This window comes from Convolutriloba macropyga, chromosome 14 (genome assembly GCF_964194025.1).
Source record: "Convolutriloba macropyga chromosome 14, txConMacr16.3, whole genome shotgun sequence".
Lineage (NCBI taxonomy): Eukaryota > Metazoa > Xenacoelomorpha > Acoela > Convolutidae > Convolutriloba > Convolutriloba macropyga.
In genome coordinates, this window is record NC_134481.1 from 40,483,728 (window position 1) to 40,508,756 (window position 25,029).

Here is a 25,029-nt window from a genome sequence, read left to right on the forward strand (position 1 = left end):
GATTATTTAGGTATTTTTCCGGGGAAAAAGCCTGGTAAGAAGCAATTCTTTAACATATGAATACGGCAGTCTGCTATAAAAAGCCAGCATCATATCAGAATACTTGCGGTAAAACAAAACAACGACATCTATTTGCCGATGTTGTCGAGGAAAAGCTTATGCTCTATCAGGGTAAATTTTATTAGCTGAAATTAAACATGACATGACTTGTCAGACATGACTTGATCTGGTCAAAAAATACGCATGAGAAGATACTTTTATAGTTTATGATTACACTTTTGCTCGACGCAAATTATGCTCAAAAGTCCAGCGGAAAATTGTTGTGTGGCAAAACTCCAGCTTAAAATTCAGGCCGAGCAAAGGTCCCGACAACGCATAGTATTTGCAGTTTGTAATATCTTCCACTGCACCAAAGAAACAAAAAAAGTCACTTTTAGACATCTGATGGTTACAAGCATCAGCTCACTGCTGCCATTGTTAACATTTTTTGCTACTTGACCGTAATTTCAAAATTCGGCTCGCTTGCCTATCGGCCACTTGAGAGTCACCATAATATTACCTATAGTGAAATATTAAAATAAAAGTTAAACATCATATGTACGTTTTTGAATACAAAAGCCTTCTAAAAGTGAAAAACCAAAGATGAAGAACAAGCAGAAATTTTTATCTTGGTCGATTATCGCCGAAATATTCGGATTATTTATTTATTTTTCCGGGAAAAACCTTCGTAAGAAGCAAGTCTTAAACATATGAACACGGTAGTCTGCTATAAAAAGCCGGCATCATATCAGAATACTTACTGTGAAACAAAACAAGGACATATTTTTGCCGATTTTGTCGAGGAAAACCTTCTGCTTTATCAGGGTAAAACTTAGCTGAAATTAAAAATGACATGACTTGTCAGACATGACTTGATGTGGTCAAAAAATATGCATGAAAGGACACTTTTATAGCTTATGATTACACTTTTGCTCGACGCAACTTTTGCTCATCAAAAATTTTGGCCGAGGAAAAATCCAGCGGACAATTCTTGTCTAGCAGAACTCCAACTAAAAATTCAGGCCAAGCAAAGGTCCCGAAAACGCATAGTATTTGCAGTTTGTAATATCTTACACTGCACCAAAGAAACAAAATAAGTCACTTTTAGACATCTGATGGTTACAAGCATCAGCCCACTGCTGCCATTGTTAACATTTTTTGCTACTTGACTGTAATTTCAAAATTTGGCTCGCTTGCCTATCGGCCACTTGAGAGTCACCATAATATAACATATAGTGAAATATTTAATAAAAGTTAAACATCATATTAACGTATTTGAATACAAAAGCCTTCTAAAAGTGAAAATCCAAAGATGAAGAACCAGCAGAAATTTTTATTTTGGCCAATTATTGCCGAAATAGTTGGATTATTTATGTATTTTTCCGGGAAAAAGCCTCGTGAGAAGCAAGTCTTTAACATATGAACACGGCAGTCTGCTATAAAAAGCCCCGGCATGATATCAGAATACTTGCGGTAAAACAAAACAAGGACATTTTTTGCCGATGTTGGCGAGGAAAAGCTTCTGCTTTATCAGGGTAAAACTTAGCCTAAATTAAACATGACATGACTTGTCAGACACGACTTGATCTGGTCAAAATATATGCATGAAAAGATACTTTTATAGCTTAGGATTACACTTTTGCTCGACGCAACTTTTGCTCATCATTAATTTTGGCCGAGGAAAAGTCCAGCGGACAATTCTTGTCTAGCAAAACTCCAGCTTCAAATTCAGGCCGAGCAAAGTTCCCGACAACGCATAGTATTTGCGGTTTGTAATATCTTCCACTGCACCAAAGAAACAAAATAAGTCACATTTAGACATCTGATGCTTACAAGCATCAGCTCACTGCTGCCATTGTTAACATTTTTTTTGCTACTTGACTTTAAATTCAAAATTCGGCTCGCTTGCATATCGGCCACTTGAGAGTCACCATAATATTACATATAGTGAAATATTAAAATAAAAGTTAAACATCATATGTACGTATTTGATTACAAAAGCCTTCTAAAATTGAAAAACCAAAGATGAAGAACCAGCAGAAATTTTTATGTTGACCGATTATCGCCGAAATAGTCGGACTATTAATGTATTTTTCCGGGAAAAAGCCTCATAAGAAGCAAGTCTTTAACATATGAACACGGCAGTCTGCTATAAAAAGCCGGCATCATATCGGAATACTTGCAGTAAAACAAAACAAGGAAATATTTTTGCCGATGTTGTCGAGGAAAAGCTTCTGCTTTATCAGGGTAAAACTTAGCTGAAATTAAACATGACATGACTTTTCAGACATGACTTGATCTGGTCAAAAAAATGCATGAAAAAATACTTTTATAGCTTATGATTACACTTTTGCTCGACGCAACTTTTGCTCATCAATAACTTTGGCCAAGGAAAAGTCCAGCGGACAATTCTTGTCTAGCAAAACTCCAGCTTAAAACTCAGGCCGAGCAAAGGTCCCGACAACGCATAGTATTTGCACTTTGTAATATCTTCCACTGCACCAATGAAACAATATAAATCACTTTTACACATCTGATGGTTGCAAGCATCAGCTCAATGCTGCCATTGTTAACATTTTTTGCTACTTGACCGTAATTTCAAAAATTCGCTCGCTTGCCTATCGGCCACTTGAGAGTCACCATAATATTACATATAGTGAAATATTTAATAAAAGTTGAACATCATATGTACTTATTTGATTACAAAAGCCCTCTAAAAGTGAAAAACCAAAGATGAAGAACCAGCAGAAATTTTTTATCTTGGCCGATTATCGCCGAAATAGTCGGATTATTTATGTATTTTTCCGGGAAAAAGCCTCGTAAGAAGCACGTCTTTAACATATGAACACGGCAGTCTGCTATAAAAAGCCAGCATCATATTAGCCCACCGGAAAACGTTCATCTGACTAACCTATTCAACCAAAAATATGAACGCATAATCTCAATTTAATCTGCACTTATCAAAAATGCTGCGTCATTTCAGAAACGAGCAATCAAATCTTTCATGTCAAAACTTTGACTCAAGATGCAGTTTTATCTATTCAAGTTCAGTTGTATTGACTTAGTACATCCCCAGTTAGTCTTACTATAGTTCACTAAATAAGCGAAAATCCCTTAATATTTAATCTGACAGCGGATAAGTTAAAGTATATTGTTCATAAATTATGCTTACAATGCGTCTTCTGCAATTGTGTCTGATTTTATTGCTGGTACGCCAATTTTTCAATCAAAACCTTTAGCCTTCATTCTTAATATCAACTTATTACGATCGCGATTTCACTATGATCATTTTTTAAATAATTCCAACCTTTCTAATTCAATTTATGAGTTTTTATAGCTCTGGGGGTGCAAATAATATGCGCCCACTCAGCTGGGGGGAAGGGGGCCCACAAATCAGAGCTCGTGATTGTGGATGCGTTTAAACCTCTTTTGAAGAGACGACGAAAACTTACGACTAGAACGGTACATACGTCAGATGCTTTTGGAAATCCATATTTTATTTTTTTCGTTATTTTTATTACCCCAGTGATTCTGGAATTTTTATCGTGTAAGATATGATAAGACATCTTATAAGATAAACATTCCTCTTATCAGAATTTTTATCGTGTAAGATCTGATAAGACATCATATAAGATAAACATTCCCCTTATCAGAATTTTTATCGTGTAAGATCTGATATGACATGTTTTAATTATTTCAATATAACCGTATAACGTAGTCAGGGTCCTATGAAAGTTTAAAAAATAATCGGTCAGCTAATCAATTTTGAAACAAAAAAATGCTTGTTGATTCTGTTTTGCCTGCAGTTTTATTGTGAGTCTTAACTGGGTACTATGGCTAAACTTAGCAGTCCAAGATAGTTTTGGTCTGTGAAAAAATTTTCAGCCTTGTTTGATAATCACCGCTTCGGAGAAAGCCCCTGCCACTAAAATAATCTTTTTTTACGATTGCGATTTCACTATGATCATTTTTTTAATAATTCCAACCTTTCTAATTAAATTTATGAGTTTTTATAGGTGGCTAAATTAGTGTTAACCTGCTGCTGAAAAAATGAAGACACCGTCCTGAATCATCGTGGTCGTTTTTTTTTTGTTAAAACACATTTAAGGAAAAATTGGATTGATCTCTTCCGTTTGTGCCCCCCGCAACCCCCCCCCCCCCCGTTACAGAGCACGTGTCATTACATGGTAAGTATTTATGTGAAAATATGGCACGTGCGTCTGGGGGTGCAAATAATATGCGCCCACTCAGCTGGGGGGAAGGGGCCCACAAATCAGAGCTCGAGATTGTGGATGCCTTTAAACCTCTTTTGAAGAGACGACGAAAACTTACGACTAGAACGGTACATACCTCAGATGCTTTTGGAAATCCATATTTTATTTTTTTCGTTATTTTTATTACCCCAGTGATTCTGGAATTTTTATCGTGTAAGATATGATAAGAAACCTTATAAGATAAACATTCCTCTTATCAGAATTTTTATCGTGTAAGATCTGATAAGACATCATATAAGATAAACATTCCCCTTATCAGAATTTTTATCGTGTAAGATCTGATAAGACGGAATTTTTATCGTGTAAGATCTGATATGACATGTTTTAATTATTTCAATATAACCGTATAACGTAGTCAGGTTCCTATGAAAGTTAAAAAAATAATCGGTCAGCTAATCAGTTTTGAAACAAAAAAATGCTTGTTGATTCTGTTTTGCCTGCAGTTTTATTGTGAATCTTAACTGGGTACTATGGCTAAACTTAGCAGTCCAAGATAGTTTTGGTCTGCGAAAAAATTTTCAGCCTTTTTTGATAATCACCGCTTCGGAGAAAGCCCCTGCCACTAAAATAATCTTTTTTACAATATCTTATGTCTTAAAAGACAGTATAAGATATTTTTCTCTTTGTTGCTCTGACACTTAAGTGCTGCATGCTGTTGTTTTTCGGCTACGGCTTGAGAACAACTCTGAATTGTCTTCAATATGAAGAATATACCACACTTCAGGAGTTTATATAAGAGGAAATTTTTATCGTGTAAGATCTGATAAGACGGAATTTTTATTCTGTAAGATCTTATAAGAAGAATTTTTATCGTGTAAGATCTTATAAGAGGAATTTTTATCGTGTAAGATCTGATAAGACGGAAATTTTATCGTGTAAGATCTGATATGACATGTTTTAATTATTTCAATATAACCGTATAACGTAGTCAGGGTCCTATGAAAGTTAAAAAAATAATCGGTCAATTAATCAATTTTGAAACAAAAAATGCTTGTTGATTCTGTTTTGCCTGCAGTTTTATTGTGAGTCTTAACTGGATACTATGGCTAAACTTAGCAGTCCAAGATAGTTTTGGTCTGTGAAAAAATTTTCAGCCTTGTTTGATAATCACCGCTTCGGAGAAAGCCCCTGCCACTAAAATAATCTTTTTCACAATATCTTATAAGTCTTAAAAGACAGTATAAGATATTTTTCTCTTTGTTGCTCTGACACTTAAGTGCTGCATGCTGTTGTTTTTCGGCTACGGCTTGAGAACAACTCTGAATTGTCTTCAATATGAAGAATATACCACACTTCAGGAGTTTATATAAGAGGAAATTTTTATCGTGTAAGATCTGATAAGACGGAATTTTTATCCTGTAAGATCTTATAAGAATAATTTTTATCGTGTAAGATCTTATAAGAGGAATTTTTATCGTGAAAGATCTTATAAGAGGAATTTTTATCGTGTAAGATCTTATAAGAGGAATTTTTATCGTGTAAGATTTTATAAGAGGAATTTTTATCGTATAAGATCTGATAAACGTCTTAACAGATCTGATAAGAAGATGCATCCCCTTACAAGCTTTTAGCAAGATGGTTTTGTCAGAAATTTGTCAGATCTTACACGATAAAAATTCCACAATCATTGGGGTAGTGACAAGATCCGATTGCTTACCAATTGTTTATAAGCAAACGTGAGGAAAGTTCAGTTTCAGTAAGTAGTCTAATCAAGAACCCAAATTTAGCAGATACAGTTGGGATCTTTTCCGTTTGTGCCCCCCCCAGCTTAGTGGGTGGATATTATTTGCAACCCCCAGACGCAGGTGCCATATTTTTACCTAAGGATTTACTATGTAATGGCAGATGGTCTGTAACTGGCGGGCGCATAACGTTCTGGGGGGGGGCAGAAACGGAAAAATCCCAGTTATCTTAAAAAACCATCCGAAACTTTATAAAAAAATCAACAAAGTTTCAGAGCATAATTTTTTTTTACTTACTCTTTTGTTTTTGGCTGGAACAAAAGTGCTTGATATGCAATTTTTTCACAATAAGTTGTCTCAAGGTTGATTTCTCCGTATTAATATGAAATCTCAGCGAACTTAAACTTGGCAATGACCAACGGCCGCACGCATCTACTTTTCGTGGTTTCCATTTCATGTCAAAATGTGCTATAAAATTCTAATTTGAGTAAATAGTTCATAATAAAAACTGGATTCATTAGGATTTATAGATAGAGTTCTCATACAAATACCAGGCATTTTTTCTATTTTTTCAATATCTGTTTTGTCTGTCTGAATTTCCAAAAATTTCAAGCAGTTTTTTGGGAGTGTCGTACGCAAATGAGATTGCGTACTTGTTCCTGAGTCGCGAGTTGCGTTTATGTTTTTATGTCCTACTTGCGCGGCGAGTGCGCTTTACACAATTTCTAAATGAAACCGCTTAGCGAATCGCTTGATGATTATTCGTTTACTTTACTCGATTTGTAAAGACAGTTGCTGAAGAATAAGTTAAATTGAGCAACTGTACGTGAAGTGCAAAACTAAGAGAATGAAAATTAAGGCAACTGGTATTCCAGAAGTCATAACAAACGTGAACAATAATTTCCTGCTATGGGAGATGGGAACAACAGACTAGCATGTGACATAACATTGACTTATACACATGCCCCTCAGGAATAAGAACACTAAATAAATAAAGTACATCGTATGATAAATTTACTGCACTGAATTAATTTATGATGTATGACATTTCTCCCGCTTCAATGAAAATTAAAATTGCATAAAGTAAAATTTTAATAACAATATGAATAATAATAATACTTATTCACCGGTTGAATAGTATCAACAATATATTTACTGGTTATCATAGCTAGTCATAAATAATAATGTATCAAGTTTAAGTTAATCAGAGTTTTCACATGTCTTCTTCATCAATGATTAGCTCATTTGAAGTACTGTGATCTGCTGGTCGTATACGGGGGTCCGTCCGTGACACCTGTCCTATGATAGGCGAGGAAAAGTTGTTTGCGATAGGTTCAACCCGGGTAGCTGTATCAACAATTGTTTGTACAACCGAAGGTTGTATCGATTCGATGTCTCCTACGCGTCGTTTCCTACGAGGTGGAGCAAAGTTCGGAGGGCACGAATTAGTGGATTCACCAGATGAGTCTTCTTTATCATGTCCAGAATATTTAGGACTTTTTCTAGTCCGTTTTGTTGCTCTTGTCAGAGTATTTGGTAATGTTGTTGTTGGAACCGAAGGAGATGATAAGAGTACTTCTTGTTGAGTATTTGTTGGAGGGGGTGCAATTAATACTTCTAGGGGGTGCAATTATGATTTGCTGTTCGGGAGCAGCCTCTGGAGGGGGTGCAATTAATACTTATAGAGGGGGTGCAATTATAATTTGCTGTTTGGGAGCAGCCTCTGGAATTTCGGGTATTACTTGGGGAGCGAAATTGTCCGGTACTTTAGGCATGCGTACTCGCATTGCGCGAGCAATGTTGGATTTGTTTGAGGATACACCGTTACCAGTTTCTCGTTTGCGATGCTTCATTTTTCGGTCTCCTTTTTGTATGCGGGTACACTCTTTGATATGGCTAAGTATCTTAGCCTCAGTTGTCTTCTCGTGCGTGCGGGGTCCTCAACGGTTTATGTATTCGGTTAATTTGGTTTTTCGTTCTTCCCGAGTACCAAATTTTGCAATATCACTATTGCGCACTGTTACTTCCATCTTCCCCGGCTCGCCAATGACGGAAGTGTTTTGATCGGTCTTTTGTACTACCGATCCTGGGGCCAACACCTCATACAAACCGTCCAGATTTTTCTTGGATCTTTTATGAAGATGTTTCTTTCGGGCAATGTTTAACTGTGCGGCGTGTTCTTTCAGAGGAAGTGGACGATGCGCTTGCGTGGTGCGAAAGAAACGGGATTCATTATCAGTTGCTAGCCGTTCGCGAGTGGTGGCATCCTTTGTCGCTTTACACATATTGCGTTCAATTTCGTCGTCACTCCGGCTGTTTCCCCAGTGTTCCTCCGGCAACAATTCATTAGGGGTTACAGTTTCTTCATCTAAATAATGATTCAGATTTATCTCATAATTTAAATCAGATGATTTTGGTTGAGTACTGATATTACTAAGTGGTGTTTTGGCTTTACGCCCAAAGTGAGATTCGAATGGCGAAAACTTAGTTGTTCTATGTTTACATATGCGAAGCTGGTATATAATTGATTTTAATGCTGCTTTAATGGTGAACGAATTTACTTCTTTATTTGCTTCTTTTATACATGCCAAGCGTTGTTTAATAGTACCAATAATTTTTTCAACTAAACCTATTGCACGATGATCGTTTGCCGGAGCTGGTATTAGTGTGATATTATTTTTTGTACAAAAATTTTTTACTTGGTTGCCTACAAGACAACGAGCTTGGTCTATTCTTAAGGAACGAGGAACTCCATGAATTTGTATATAACTATCTAAGAATTTTATGACATTCGGGGAATTTGCATTATCAACCAATTCTGCAGAAGGGTATTTTGAAAATCTATCAATGCATGTTAAAATGTATATTTCATGTTCTTTTTCGTTATTAATGGGCCCTTCAAAATCTATTTGTATTTCTTGGTTTGGAACTATAAATGGTGTATGTGCTTTAAATTGTTTTGCGGGAATAACAGTATTTAAATGTTTACCGATAGCAGTGCAAGATTTGCACTCTATTGCTTTGACAAGCAAATCACGGTTCATGTATGGCCACCAGCAGTTCTGAGCCATACATACCATCCCCCAGCTACCTGGGTGACTCGCATGCAAATCGTCAATGAGGGCATCTTTGAGTGCATTCGGAATGGCCACCTTCTCGTCCATACAAACACACCCGCCAGTCACATGAAGGTCCCGCCAATAGCTATGGAGATACGGGTTGAGGGCCTTTAGTCGTTCTTCATCTCCCCGTATTATACAGTCCCGAACCTCTTTCAGAACTGCGTCCTTGCTTGTGAGTGATGCAATTAGACCTTTGCTAAATACTTTTCCCACCACTCTCTCAAAAGACATTACTTGGGGACTATCCGTTAGTGGGGTGCTTAGATTTGAATGCGAGGAGGATCTGCGTGGCGTACTTGTGGTTGCATTGTCTGTAAACGATACGCGGGGCGAAGCTCTTGTTGTTCGGGAGGAGATTGATTTTCCCTTGAGAGATGAAGCTTGTTGACTCATTGTTGATGAGAGTTGAGTTTTTTCAATTAAGTTAATTGACAAAGAGGAAGACAACTGAATTTAAGGTTGAGTTTGGGCAAAAAGCACTTGTTTGTTGTTTGTTAATTGAGCACGTGAGTTATTTAAAGTATTTGAGTGTGGCTTACTAAAAAAGGTAGGAATTTGAGGCTGATTTTTGATTGACAAGTGAGAATGACTTATTGGCGCAAATTTGGAAGTATTTTGGTAAGCGAGTGACGCTTTTCTTGTGTTTACAAGCATTTGAGGCTCAGTTTGTACAGGATTATTTATAAATGGTAGACTATGTGACGCAAATTGAGAATGAATTGGGTATTTAGTAACTTGCTTTGCAAAAGAGGCATCTGAGGAATGCATTCTAGTCTTTTGAGTAAATAATAAAGTATTATGCCTGGCGGGTGTTAATTTGTTAAAAGAGAAGCGTACTCGCGATGCGGGATCGGAGGTGGTATTAATTAATTTAGAAGTGTTAACTTTTGAAGTAGGATATGTATGTGCGAATACGGAATCATTTTGAGTTGAATTTACTCGCTGACCATGTGCACTAGTACAATTAATACTATTAGTGGAATGAAGAAATGAGTTATGTTTTTGATCCGCGAATGATTTAGTATTATCAGTTAAATGTACGCGCGGGGCGTGTGTACTATACTGATGATTGAATTTAAGGGAGGTTACTTTAGAGTTGTATTTTCGCGCCGCGAGATTTGAACTAACATTTGTTAAGCGTACACGCTGGGCAGAATTTATGTCTAAATTAGAAGTTTGTTTTGAACAGAATTTTGAACTATTGTTTCGCGGGGCGAGTAAATCATGAATTTTTGTTTGAGGATTTGGTGTTACATAATTTATGGTTAAAACTTGTTCTGTATTAGTGGTGGAATTTTTATTTTCACCATCAATATCAATATATAATTTACGAAGTGAATGAGCTGAGAGGTCGTTGAAGTAATTGAGCGTCAGAATGTATGCTTGATAACGTTGCAACCAAAAATTCCTCGTCATATTTGGAAACACTTTTTGCTGGTTGATATAGATTTCGAGATATGTAACCAACTAGTCCCATTTTCGCGCCAGGTAGATGCTCTATTGAGAATTGATAAGGCAAAAGACGATCAACCCATCGTGATAACCTACTACTGTAACTTTTATTTGATCGATGTTCTTTTAAAATGGAAAGTAATGCGCGGTGATCAGTGATAACAGTGAATTCTTTACCATACAAATAATTTTTAAAATATTCTATGGACCACACTACCCCAAGAAATTCTAATTCGTTAATACTATAACGTTCTTCACTACTGTTTAAAAATCTTGATGCAAAAGAGATCGGCTTCCAACCGTCAACTGTTAGTTGTTCTAGTGCCGCTCCCAATCCGGAGCGAGAAGCATCACATTTGATTCGTGTTTCAAGTTGAGGGTTATAGTGAATGTTTTCTGTATGATTTGCTATGCGAGTTTTAATGGCATTAAAATGTAGCGTATGAGCGTCAGTCCAAATGTATTTAGTGGACTTACGAAGTAGAGGTCTTAAAAGATGGCAGAGTTGAGCTAGATTGGGAATAAATTTACTAATATAGTGGACTGAACCGAGAAATGAGCGTAATTTTTTAAGTGTATTAGGTGGTTGCAATGACATAATAGAGGATGTTTTTGATTCGAGTGGCGATATCCCAGATTGAGTTATATTATATCCTAACCAGGAAATTTTTTGTTTCGCAAAGTGGCATTTAGGAAGGTTAATTCGAAGGTTATCTGCGTCCAGTTTTTTAAGACAATCTAATACAAGTTGGAAGTGATCATCTTCAGAACCTTTACTAACAATTAAGATGTCGTCTAAGAAACAAAATGTATTATTAAGACCAATCAAGGTGTAACCCATTGCCTTCTGAAACTCGGCAGGCATGTCTGTAAGACCGTAAAATCCCGTCTTGAATCGATATGTGCCTGTCATGTCACCACTTACAATATTAAAATTACAGTGTTTAGCAGTTTCAGGGTGTAAGTTTAGTTGGCTGTATGCATATTTAAGATCTATAGTAGAAAAATATATTTGCTCCGCTGGTTCTGTTTTGTAGTTTGTTATTATTTGTGATATGGAATCCATAAGTGTTTCAATATTTGGCATCTGATATTTGTTCTTGTGTATTGCTTTGTTAAGAGTTTTAGAATCTCGTGCTTACTTTATGGTTTGATCTCGTTTGACTGTGATTACAATAGGTGAAATAAAGTATTGGTCAGAACAGTTATTCAGTTTTTATATGTCCCTCTTCAAGAAGTTTTTTAATTTCATTATTTACTCGTTCTTGTAAATTAATGGGTACTCTTCTACCCTTTTGGTGTTTTGGCTGAAAATTTCGATGGAATTTAGATTTAACTATGTGTATTTTTGAGCGACCAATACGTGTAATAAGTTGAGGAAATTGTTTTGCAATACGTGTTTTAAATGGACATTGAGATGTGATAGTGTTGACCATACTACCTTCATTTTTTGGGATTTGAGTTACTGAGATTCCGAGAGCGTCAAACAGATCTCTACCCACTAGTGGTTTTAGCCCGTCACGGACTACTACAAATTCAGCTTCTTCAAGTCGCCATCCATTGCTCGCAATTGGTTCCTGTATCAGACCCGTCACGTTTATGGGTTCGTTTGAAAATGTTTTGAGTTCCTGGGGAGGCGCTATCATCAGCCAACGAGCAAGGGGAGAATTTTCCACAATCTCCGAAGCAAGAGACTCGGGTAAAATACTGCATACACTGCCTGAATCAATGAGAAGTCCAACGTGGGTATTACCAATTTGTAAGATGGTGTCCTTTGGTTCGATCTGTATTGCGTTACTTGCGATGCTAGCGACCATATTATCATCTGAGCTATCGTAGTCTAATTCGCATTGCGGGTTATAATTCAGATTTTGTATAGCGTTTACCGTTTGGTCAGTTGTAGTTTCTTCAACGGAGTTAACATTAGATCGGGTAGGTTTATTTGATGATGACTTCGGTTTCCTGTACACTCGCGAAAAATGGTTTTGGAGGCCACAATTATTGCAAGTCTTGCCTCTCGCAATACACTTGACTTTATGATTAGCTGACCAAGTTAAACCGCAGTTCCTGCAGAGTTGGTTTGTTGATCGAGTAAAACTAGATGTAGTCGGCCGTTGATTCGGTCGTCGAAAAGATCGTTGAGGAATTATTGCATTAACTTGCGGAGCAGATTGCGAGTTTGTAATTTGTAGTTGGTTTCTTTGACTTAATTCCATATTTATGGCCAAACGTAATGCTTGGGCTTGTTCTAAAGTTTCTCGCAACAATTCCCGTTGAATTTCCGGATCTAACATATTTGCAATAAATAAGTCTCTGATAAGAGTATCTTCTTGACTCCCGAGCTCACAATTTTCAGAAAGTTCTTTCAATTTTCCAAAAAAATGTTCGATGGACTCTCCTCTTGTCTGTTTTGTGGTGAGAAGTACATACCTATCAAATGTGATATTGCGCTGACGAATAAATGCTGCTTCCATGATTGTCCAAAGTTCTCTTGTTGAGAGACTGTCCATCTTGAGGTGTGGGTTTCGGCTACAAACAATTCGACGTCCTTCAGTGCCCAAACTAAGGTATAGCATTGACACAGTCTTTCGATCGGCCTGTGCCCATGGTTTGTCTCCGCACATTATTCCTATCTCCAGTTGTCTCTGACACCGATTTTCCCAGTTCATTTTTGATTGAGCGTTCCTCGCCAATCTTTCCCTCTCCGATTGTGCCGATGATCCTGTTATCGTATCCTCATAGATCGGTTCAAGTGGTAGTTGCACTGTTTCGGTTTTTGGTTCCAACAAAGTGTCTATTGTAATATTTTCCTTCGCAAGAAGAGCTAACTTGGCCTGCATCTGCCACTTTTCCCATTTCAGCGGAGGGTCTACACTAGGTTTATCCCAAAATGGCTCAATGCCAAGTGGGGTCCGCTTCTGAGCTGCTGGCTGCGCCATGTCGTACGCAAATGAGATTGCGTACTTGTTCTTGAGTCGCGAGTTGCGTTTATGTTTTATGTCCTACTTGCGCGGCGAGTGCGCTTCACACAATTTCTAAATGAATCCGCTTAGCGAATCGCTTGATGATTATTCGTTTACTTTACTCGATTTGTAAAGACAGTTAATGAAGAATAAGTTAAATTGAGCAACTGTACGCGAAGTGCAAAACTAAGAGAATGAAAATTAAAGCAACTGGTATTCCAGAAGTCATAACAAACGTGAACAATAATTTCCCGCTATGGGAGATGGGAACAACAGACTAGCATGTGAAATAGCATTGACTTATACACATGCCCCTCAGGAATAAGTACACTAAATAAATTAAGTACATCGTATGATAATTTTACTGCACTGAATTAATTTATGATGTATGACAGGGAGAAAACGTACTAACATTTTTTGGTGAAAATTGACAAGCTGCATTATTTGCAGTCAATCGTTGTTTCTCTGTTACTACCCAAAAGTGTTTACGTACTTTACTATTAAAAACCAATTTTTCACAGAACTGTAACAGATAATCAATATTTTTTCACAAACGTTTCCAATCCAAACCGCTTCGAACAAACAGCCTATCCGCTTCGAAGTCTGATTTGAAAATATTTCATATTCTAGGCTGCATGGCTCACGTGCGGCTTGGTGGCTGTCGTTATTTCTTGATGGGCAATTCTAGTTACCATGACCAGTTTCTGTGTAATCTGGCCAACATATTACATCTTAAGATGCATAAAAACAGCTAAAAATAAAAACTTGCTGAAATCAAAAAAAAATTAATATACATGATAATACTGGAGAGCTAATACTGATAGCGTGCATTTCTCGACATCAAAATATACGCATCTAAAATTGCCTAATATTACATCCCACAATTTTTCTTTATAAATTAAAATAGAGATAGTATAAATCCAGGGAAAGTAGCGCAATTGAGGGTGATTATGCTTTGATGGAATACCTAATTTAAAAAAATTGGAAATCGAGTTTTTAGATTAAGTCATTCCAATAAGTGTCTTGCCGATAACGATAATGTTTTAATAAGACTGCCTGTAAAACCTCGTACAATGAGTGCTGGACCATTTAGCCTTCTCCTGAATTAAAAAATTGATGGGAATGGGAAAACATCCGCCGTTTCAGATGAACAATCATTAGAGAATGTTTATAGTAACAATATCCTCAGCAGCATTGGTTTCAGGCACTTCTCAAAACGTCTGATAACTTTGATTAAAATACCGATGGGTATAGGCTAGCGGTAAATACGTGCAAGCTTTTTTTGTAAAAAAAAACTGCATTTTTGCAAATAACTTAAAATTTGAATAGAATATTGATCCTTTGTTTTTGAAATTGCAGAGAGAAAATTTGCCACAAACTGTTTTTGACAGATGGTAATTTTAGCAAAACTTGTTTGATAGAGATGGAACAAGCACTTCCAGGTTATTAATTTTTTTTCAGATGATAAATCAAGCCGTACATCTTTCTTATGTCGAATCTAATGATTTTTTTCTGTTTTTAAACAAATTTTTCGCCGGTCCGTTCCTTTTGCAGATATTATGTTCAGTTCTCGGCAAACAATTATGTAGATGTAACTCTTTTGATCAATAATTTTTACTAAAGTCAACTGGGTTCAGGTGGCTACAGATAACCCGGATGAAGGTGTTTGCTATAATGCAATAATTCTCAAAAGCCAATACCAACCTGCTCCAGGCGCTCTAGTAGCACCCATTAAGGCTGACTACACTTAGCTTCAATGTCGGTGAAAAAAGACAAAGTGTGTGAAGTGCAGTTTTGCTTGTAAATTGTGCTCTCTTGAGAAAGAGTTTATATAAATGATGTAAATATAGGAGTGAATTCATTGGTTTATTATTAAACTGCGTTTATAAGAATTTTGTCATATTGGTGATTAATTGGAAAACAGTAGATTTTGCGCGTAACTTTGTAAATAAATAAACAAAATGAGCTACAGCATTCGAATTTTGCGTGAGTCAAGATGCCTAGCAGGGAAACAATTTTAATATGCATTCTAGACAGCACATAAGCAGAATATACAGTATAAAAAATTGCTTTTTCATCCTAAACAGCTTAAGTAAATGTCCACAAAACATCAAACAAATAATAAAAAAGAACAAATTTCTGAGTACCACTATGAAGCTTGGATAAATAATGCCATAAGCAGGTTAATTGAGAGCTTAGAAAACATCAAGAATATATAAAAAATTAGTACTGAAATGGGAAACAAATTAAGTCTAGGCAGTTGCTTCGTCAGATCCCTGAAAACTATCGTTGAGTTTTTTTTTTTGAGACTTCACCTGTGAAAAGGAAAAGGTGGTTTTTTCATTTATAGTTTCTATACTTTAGAGGAATTCTTGTTTTACTCGGGCAATTTACAGTTCGGAACTATTGCAAATGCAAACTCAATAGGCTCGGAATAGTTATTTCAACCCATGTCTGCCCAGAGTTATTAATGTGTTGGAATTTTCTATCCCCAGGCACGGACTTGCAAGAGTCGTCCTGTGACGTAAAAAAAAACACGGAAAAACACTTAATTTTAGATAGGAAATAAAATCCCATGTAATAACACCCCTTGATCAGTAAATAGCTGCGTGCGCCTATAGCGAGTTTGGCCATGGCCATGCCTTAGCGGCCCGTAGTACGTGGTATATGAAATTATGACAACAGAACGAATCCCAGGTTGAGGTCCAGAGCGAATTGGCCAGAATGATCAGACCGTCCCAGACAAAAGCAAACTCTGATCAGACCGACCGAGACTGTATTGTCTTCTGATTAGACAATTTTGCCTTCGAAGCACCGTGTAACTCTAAATAGCGCTCGAAAAACTTCTCTGATCACACTGTTGTGCGCCCAAAAGTCACCCGCAGATCAAAATAGTGTGCACCCGAATCTGCTTTGATCAGAGTTCCGCTCGAAATCACCTCTGATCAGACTAAAATGCGCTCGAAGTTGCTTCTTATTAGACAAAACTGCATTTAAAATAGTCTGTCTGATCAAAGATTGACTTTTAACATGAACAAATCTCACAATATCGCCCTAATATTTTCGTCTCATGAAAATTCGTGTTTCAATCATATATTCAAGTAACGAAAAGTCAATTCTTAAAATACTGCTAATGAAAACAAAACCCAAAAGCCAAAAAGAAAAATTTTGAGTATGCCATTAATTCATGTTTTTAACTGAAAGGATGAACTTAGACAGCTTTGCATAAAAACGTCTTGATCTACAATGATTCCAATTCTTTTCATGAGGGGACCGGCAGCTGCTATCAGATGGAGCCCTTGGTTTTGGTCAACCCCATGCATCGGACACTCAACGGGGTTCTGATCAGAATGCTGTATTGTTGATTCGTAGCAGAGACAACATCTGTCAGTAAAAAACAACAAAAATAGATAAAATTGCTCAACTTGGTCTCTGATCAGACCGACCCCAGACTGAAGTCAACTCTGATCAGACAAGTTCCAGACCATTGTACAGACAAAAATGCGCTCGAAGCCTATTCCAGACAATGTAATTCGAGCGCACCAAGAACATGTGTGCGCTCGAAGATGGTCTGATCAGAGCTCAAATCGGTCTGGCCACCTCGACCTGGGATTGTCACAGCCGAATTTCAATTTTAAATTGAATTTTTTGCGTACAACCATGATTCGACAGGGTAATGCTCCGTTTTCCAAACGTTTCATAAAGCACCTGGAGCAGAAGTTTTGTCATTCTTTTTTGAACTCGAAAAGTGGTAGTTTTGTTTCGTTTCAGTGGACTGTTGTGTCAACAAGGAATGGTGGTAGTGGGAATCGGGACTCCTTCTGCGCCTTGATTGAAGATCAGTTCACCAAAGCCACCTACACATTCAGTGTCAATGACCTCGTCAAGTGCATACAGGCTGAGGTACTTATTGCATACCCTTATGAAGAGGTCAACTTATGAAGAGACCGTGTTCGACCGATATTGGGTGTGAAAAAAAACCTTGGATCGACCGTTTCTAGGTCTGAAAGAAAAGACGCGAAATAGACAGATGACCTTGGGTCGACGTATGAAATGACCTTGGATCCAAATTACTTAGAGTTATAGCCATGTAATTATGGTAGGGAAGCATACCCCCCACTCCCCCTACCCCACTTAGACATTTTTTGTCTTTTCATATGATCAGCTCCTCAAACTGGGTCAAGTCTTTTATCTCATTGAACAAGCCAAACAAGGAATAGGAAATCATTGCAATGTTTAATTTTTAGTACTCTACTGGTTTTCTATTTGGCTAATTGAGAGCGAGACTCATAAGATAATTTTTTGCTGCAGGAGTGGACTTCTATTACATTTCAATTGTAAATTTCGTAAGACTCTGCGCAACAAATTGAGCAAAATTTCTGTAATTGCGGCAATTTTAGGTGCCTGTACTAACCAGTAATGAAGTTTTGGGAACATTTCTCTCACCAACTGTCACAATACTGCTTTTGTGGTGCCTAAAATTTTCATTTTTGTTAGTTTAATTTCTAATGCATGTTTGATAAATTTCGTGAAACAGTTTATACCCCATAAGACATGATACTCCATATAAATGATAATTTTACGCACACCCTTATAATGGTATATATGATCGGTAATGGCTCCCCCCTGCCCCCCCCCCCCTCCCCCCGGTTTGGTCTCCCATTGAATCACATCAATGAATCATAGATATATTTCATGGAAAGTTCAAATACATCGGTGAAATATAGCAATTTCATAAATCCATCGATTGATCATTGTCAATTATGAAAATCGAAAAAGCTAAATATTTTGAGGTTTTTTTGGTCTCTCTTACCCAATTTGTGTGCTTTTCCTATTTGTGATGACTTTCCTATGACCCCATGAAATCCTATTGATGAATATTCTATGATCAGAAAAAAAATGGTTATGAAGAACCGATTCACTCGACCTGAGCCCAAGCCCGGTCTACCCACCTTTTAATCAGCTTTGCACAAAAATATTATTTGTTATTGCAAAACATGGAAAAAGTCCTTTTTTTCAATATGAGAAAATATTTTGTATCACTTCTGCCAAACCGCAACCACCATTGAAAAATACTTGCAAAAATACTGAACAACAAAAGTAAATTATCAAGACCTGATTTTACGATGATTGAATTTTAAACAAAAGTAATAGTAAAACTTGTTATTACATTTTGAATTAAAATGCTACACCAATGTTCTCCTACACTAGTGCTCCATCCTACCTATTTAGTTGAGATACATTCAAAAATGACTTACCAGATATCACAATGTTAAGCTGATGAATCCCATCCCAGCTGCAATCGAAAAAGAACGTTGTCTCAAAACCAACAGTTTTTACGTATTTTCTCCCCAAGATTTTACGCAAATGCAATCTCAATCTTTGTTGACAATAAGTGACAAAATATCATTTTTAGTGTAAAAACTGCTCATCAACATTACATAGGGGTATGTCATGACAACTTCATAGCCCGGGTTGATATTTCCTTACTTTCGTACCAGGATCAAATATGATTTCATACAGTGAATACTTGATTTCTTAGAATCATCCTTATAGGAAATCACAGGAATCATGTATGATCCTAGTATGATTTCCACAAAAAGAAGCACAAATATTTTTCGCCTTCAATTTACGTTCTCTTTTGTTATTGATAAGACATTACTTATGTGATTCCCCGTCATCACTTTGAGATCCGCCAAAAGACCCTGAAATGCATTATTTAATGCAGAATTTGGTTATAAATGAAAGAAGAAATCTATCTAAATGACTAAAATTTTCATATTCTATGAAGCCAATTTATAATTGTGAATTCTTATTTATCAGGAACATGCAAAAAATTGTCTTTGCATCTAACTTTTAAATCTTATTCCAAACGCGTATTAAATGCGCAGATTTATTGTTTTAGTGCACCCAAACGTGAACTGCATATTCGATATATTAAATTTATATACCCCCTGACTAAATTTTAGGGGACTTTCTGGCAGTGGCCAATGTTTTATGTACGTTAACTTCCCTTTTATGATTTCAAAGAAAATTTTTCGATTTCTACCAAAAATGAAATTCATGCAATTTTTCGGCTTTCAAAGTTTTTGCATGATTCGTGTATAATTTCCAAGAAATCATATATGTGCTAAGAAATTATACAACTAAGAAATTATACAAATCATCTATGACATAGTATGACTACCAAGAATCATAAATGACCTAGTATGAAATCAAAGAAAAATGTATAATGGTTGACCCGGTAGGTCAGCAAGACCACTAAAGCTAGAGGAACAATTGTGTAAATTTTGTTGCGGAGATTTGAACACCTGTCGATGTAATATCAACTCAAAAATTGAATTTTCACTTCGCAAACCTATAGTGTGCTATTTTATTTTCGATCGTCTGTATAATAGTTCATATACTCATAACCCGATCTGTTTTAAATTTTCAATTTCAATTTTTTTGTCATAATTATTCTTGTTTCAGTACATAGACATGGAGATTGAGAACAGACTACTGTGGCGTCCACTCCACTTGACAGCCTACTTGGGCAACCCGGAAGCCAGTTCCGCCCTCCTCCAACGGGGAGCCAACCCAGCCCCCAAAAACATGATGTCCTCGACCCCATTGCATATTGGTTTGTTCAGTTTCAGTGATTTTCAAAAAATTTTTTTTCGTGATCAAAGAATTTAAGACCAAAGTTTAATCTGATCAAACTTAATGGATGCAAGTGTACAAACGCTTTTGAGGCTCGCGTCTTTTTCTTAATCACAGAAATACTTATTTCGAACTCAATTTCTTCGAAACCTCATCAAAAATTTAGAAAACGCGATTCAATTTTGTGATTTGTTTGTTTCATTCTGAAAAGGTAAACAATTATACAAAGCATAGATTGCAACCATTATTCGACCGATCAAAATCAGGCCATTGTAATCAAATGAGTATTCGGGTTCAACTTTGTTTTAAGTAACGAGCGCTCGAAATATTTTCCGGTCAGAAAACGTCACGGTCATCTTATGGTCAGACAAAAGTGCGATCGAGTGATTATTTGTGACAAGACTTTAAGACAGTACTGATCTCACCTTCAGAAAAAAAAACAAAAAGTCTCTTATCGTATGGTCTCAGACTATTATGCTCTTCGATCAATCTTTTCTTAAACAATTGCTTTTGACATTCTTGATTTAAGACATCTGTTAAAACACTGCATTTTAATTATGCAAAAACTTAGATGATAGCGAGAGTTGGGCCTGACCGATTGTCATATCAATATTCGACAGTAACCTTGGCTACAGCAAAATAGTGTTACTACTACATCTGTCACAATAAGAAAAACATAGCAGGACAAGTCCTGACGTACAATTCAAAGAATTTTCATTGACTAAACAGAAAACTAGACCTAGAACGGACTATGAATGGTTTGGAAAAACCATTTAGAAAAAAATCCGATCCAAAAAATCGAAAAAACAGTAAAAATCAAAGTGAAATTGCCGCATGTGAGCAAAAAACCACTACCGATAAAGCGAATTTTTGTTCAAACACCGTATTCTCACTCTACTTTAAAATTAGAGCGAAAAAATTTCACGCCGCAAAACCACTCGCTTTTTCGCTCCATTTCCTGTTTCGGCGTGACCAAAATCACTACTCCAATTTGACTTCAATCATGAAAATGTGTGAACAGACCTTAAAAAAAAAACATAGCCGGAAGAATTCCGGAAACGACTCGAAGGAGAAAACTGCCCATCCTTATGACTAAACAACTGAACAACTATTGTGAACCCTCCATAAAAGCCATAAAAAAATTAAGGAAGATTAGAAACAGCATTCAAAAACATATTGAACAAAAAAAACTAAAAAACTATATTTTTTTTAACTTGAAATTTTTATAGTACAAGGAAACCTAAAGCCGAATAAAGTTCCTTTGAAATTAGTGCAATGAAAAACTCGCAAAACAATGGGCAAGTCATATAAGGCTAAGAAACTTGTCTAAGATTAAAAAAACGAAAACCTTCAAAAAATAAGAAAGATGGTTTTAAAATGTCTCAATTTTTCTGTCAATTTTCCTCAGAAAAAATGAACTATACCAAGCAAATATTAGTCAAATGGTATCTGAAAATTCCTTAAGCAACAAGCTTTTATCCAAATCCCACTTAAAGCATTATAACAATAAAAAACAGGCAAAAAATCATTAAATTTCGTCTAAAAATCAGCAAAACTGATCAAAAATCTACAAATTAACATTCAACTCAAATTTACTATACTTTTAGCTACACAACTAGGACCACTATTGTGAGCCCTGAACCTCCACAATTGCATTCAAAAACAAATGCATTCAAAAACAAAAGAAATGGCATTCAAAAACAAATTCAACAAAAAAACTATACAAACTTAAGTTTTTTTAACTTGCGTTTTTAATAGTACAAGAAAACATAAAGCCGAGTGAAATTCCTTTCCAATTAGGGCAATGGAAAGCTCGCAAAACATTGAGCAAGTCATAATAGGCTAAGAAACTTGTTTAAGACTAAGAAAAAAGAAAAACTGCAAAAAATATAAGAAAAATGGTTTAAAGTTTCTCAATTTTTCTGTCAATTTTCGGAAGAAAAGAATGATTTAGACTAATAAAACTTTAGTCAATTGTTAGCTGAAATTTCCCTAAGTAACAAGCTTCCATTCAAATCCCACTTAAAGCATTAATACAATAAAACAGGCAAAAAATCATTAAATTTCGTCTAAAAATCAGCAAAACTGATCAAATACCTCCAAATTAGCATTAAACTCAGAATTAACTACTTGAAACCTTCAATTCCTATCAAAACAAGCCTAAAACTAATACAATATCATAATCAAACCTCATAACCATCAAAAGTTGCAAAAAAACTGCTTTTAAAAGCCGCACGTGAACAAAAAATTTCGCTCGCTTATAGAAAATTTTTTCACACATCAATTTCTCTCTCTCTCAAAGACAGCGGTATGAACAAAAACCACTCTCTTTTCGCTCCGCTCTCAACTTTTGTTCAGCCCCAAAATCACTCCAAATTTTTTCACGCGTTTCATTTCCCGCTTCAAAAATCACTCCAATAAAATTGATTAAAAAAAAAGGACTTCTCCAATACTCCTCTTCGAGTCGTAAAAAGACAGCGCCCCAATACAATTCAAATTCTTTAAATTGTAAAAAGGAGCGTGTGGAGAATAATCACTAGGAACAAAGGAACAAATCAATTACTAATAGTCTTAAAACGTCCAAATGACTTCTGCCGACTGATCATAACAGGAAATTCACGATCTATTCTGTTACCCCCCCCCCACCCCCCAGCTTGGTGGGAATATATGTCTTATGACCTCCCCCCCCGGCGCACGTGTATTATTTTTACATAGTAACGTGCTATATAACTACACATAATTTGTGTAACTGGGGGGCAGGGGGACAGAATAGATCCAAAATTCATATAACAAATTTTTGTAAACTTTGATTTGACTTGATTATTGTCGTGTTCGGCATCTAACTTAATCAATATACCTAACTTACAGCTTACCAGCTTGTAATCATGTTCATTCGTTATAGTTATTAAGAATTAGAGTTTTGTTTCGAAAAGAATCATTTTGTTCAGCTTAGACAGTCGAGTAATGATATCTAGACTTTATTGTGTTAAATTGAGCTAAAACGACAATTCTCGGTCAAAAATAACAGAAGAAAAGAAATTTCATAACTTGAAAACTCAACAAAAATTAGAACTTCTTTTTGTAGCAAGGTTGAAAATACCAAGAAGTTGCTTGGTTATCTACAAATAGTCTACGAAGGGTTGATTTTGTTCCAAAATTCCTTTGATCAGATTAAAGATCAGTTTTTCTGATCAAAAATTTTCAGGTCAAATTGACACCAGATCAGAGAGTCCCTTATCCAACTAATTATCATCCAAGCAAGTTGGAAAAGTCCAACAGTGATCTAGAGTCGGGTCTGTCTGATCAGAGGTCATTTTGGCATGGGACATACCAGTCGCAGTTGACATACCAGACCCAATGCATGCCATACCTTATTTGGTGTTTATAAAATTATGATACAGACAATGGCATTTTTTGCATGAAAGTCTATAAGCTTGAAATATCAAAAGTGCAAAAATTTTTATCAACACCAATTCGCAAACGATCGTTTCCAGCATAATTGAATATACTTATAAAGAGCTGTAATTTTACAAAAAGAAACGTTGTTGAGCTTCTCAACTAAAAATTTTCAGCGGCTTATGAGCAGCACAACAGTGTGGTGAAACTTCTGGCTCAAAACGACCAAATCATCAACTCGCGAGACTCCCTCGGCAACACAGCATTACACATGGCAGTCGAGGCTGGCCAGATCGACACCATCAAGATTCTTCTGGACGCGAAAGCGGATCCATACGTCGTCAACAACCGGGGCCTGAGTCCGCTGTCTTCTGCTTGTACTTACAACAACCAAAAAGCACTGGATGTTCTTGCGTTGTATGATCTGAGGTGCTTACGTGTTGTTTTATCCAGAGTAAATTGAAATGAAAAAAAACGACAATTTGATGCAAAAAGTTGTAGATAAAGAAACGAAGAAAAAAATTGAGCCCATTGTAAACCTCTTTTTTCAAATATATCGATCTGTTTTATCATTTTGAATTGAAGCAGAAAAACGTCAATTTGATGCATAAATTTGTAGATACAGACGCACTAAAAAGTTGAGCCCTTATAGACCTCATTTTTTTCAAATCTAAGTATCGCTATTTTTGTTATTACCGATTGCTGCGTTAACAATTCCGCTAGCGATTAGAACCAAACGGTTGCAGAACCGTATCAGAAAAAAATGAGAATCAAAACCGAATGCTTATTTTTGCCAGACCCAATAACCTGATTGGTTAAAATTCAAGCACAACAAATGTAAGAAATGGCGAACTAATCAATTGCTGTTGCTTGATTTTCAATGGTGAGGGGTCGAGTTCCTCTCCACTCGGCCTCTCTCTCTCTGACTGCGAAACCTTTAAATGCGACCACAGATAAAACTTCATCGCGCTATTTTTCAAGTTTTTTTCACAAAAAAAACCTTTAGAATAATGAGTTTCTGATCGACGAATCGGGTCACGGGAACTATTTGACACTACATCTCACTTTATGTCACTCTGAGGTAGACTTGTTTGGATCTAACTGCGTCTATCGTCAACAATACTGTGTGTTAATCAAGTCAACGCTTGTCCAAATAATTGCTCCGACCCAATTTAATGGGGGAGGAACTATATGCTCAGTTGGGTTTTTTCTTCAATCAATTTTCGCCGATCGATAAATTTATTGTACAGAGTTTTGTTAGTGGTAAAAGTAGAAAGCTTGTGAAGCTTGTAAATTATCAAATTAGAAATTTTTTGCTTGAATTAAGCTTTTTGCGAGGAGTTACGGTGGTTTAGAGTTTTATGAACGTTAGCCTCATTTTTTCAAATTTTTCCGTAATTTTTTCTGAAATTTTGCAAAAATATGATGAAATTGTTAACGATGGTGTTAATGGTTTCAC

At 36.2% G+C, this 25,029-nt stretch overlaps 1 protein-coding gene across 1 annotated transcript; it reads left to right on the forward strand.

The window, feature by feature from the left end:
* Positions 1-3,111: 3,111 nt before the first annotated feature.
* LOC142353121 (uncharacterized) lies at positions 3,112-24,212 on the forward strand. Its single transcript, XM_075405328.1, has 4 exons — positions 3,112-3,248; positions 17,304-17,435; positions 20,004-20,154; positions 23,747-24,212. Exons 1-4 carry the CDS (start codon positions 3,204-3,206, stop codon positions 24,031-24,033), a joined length of 615 nt encoding a protein of 204 aa, XP_075261443.1. The 5' UTR covers positions 3,112-3,203; the 3' UTR covers positions 24,034-24,212.
* The last annotated feature ends 817 nt before the right edge of the window (positions 24,213-25,029 follow it).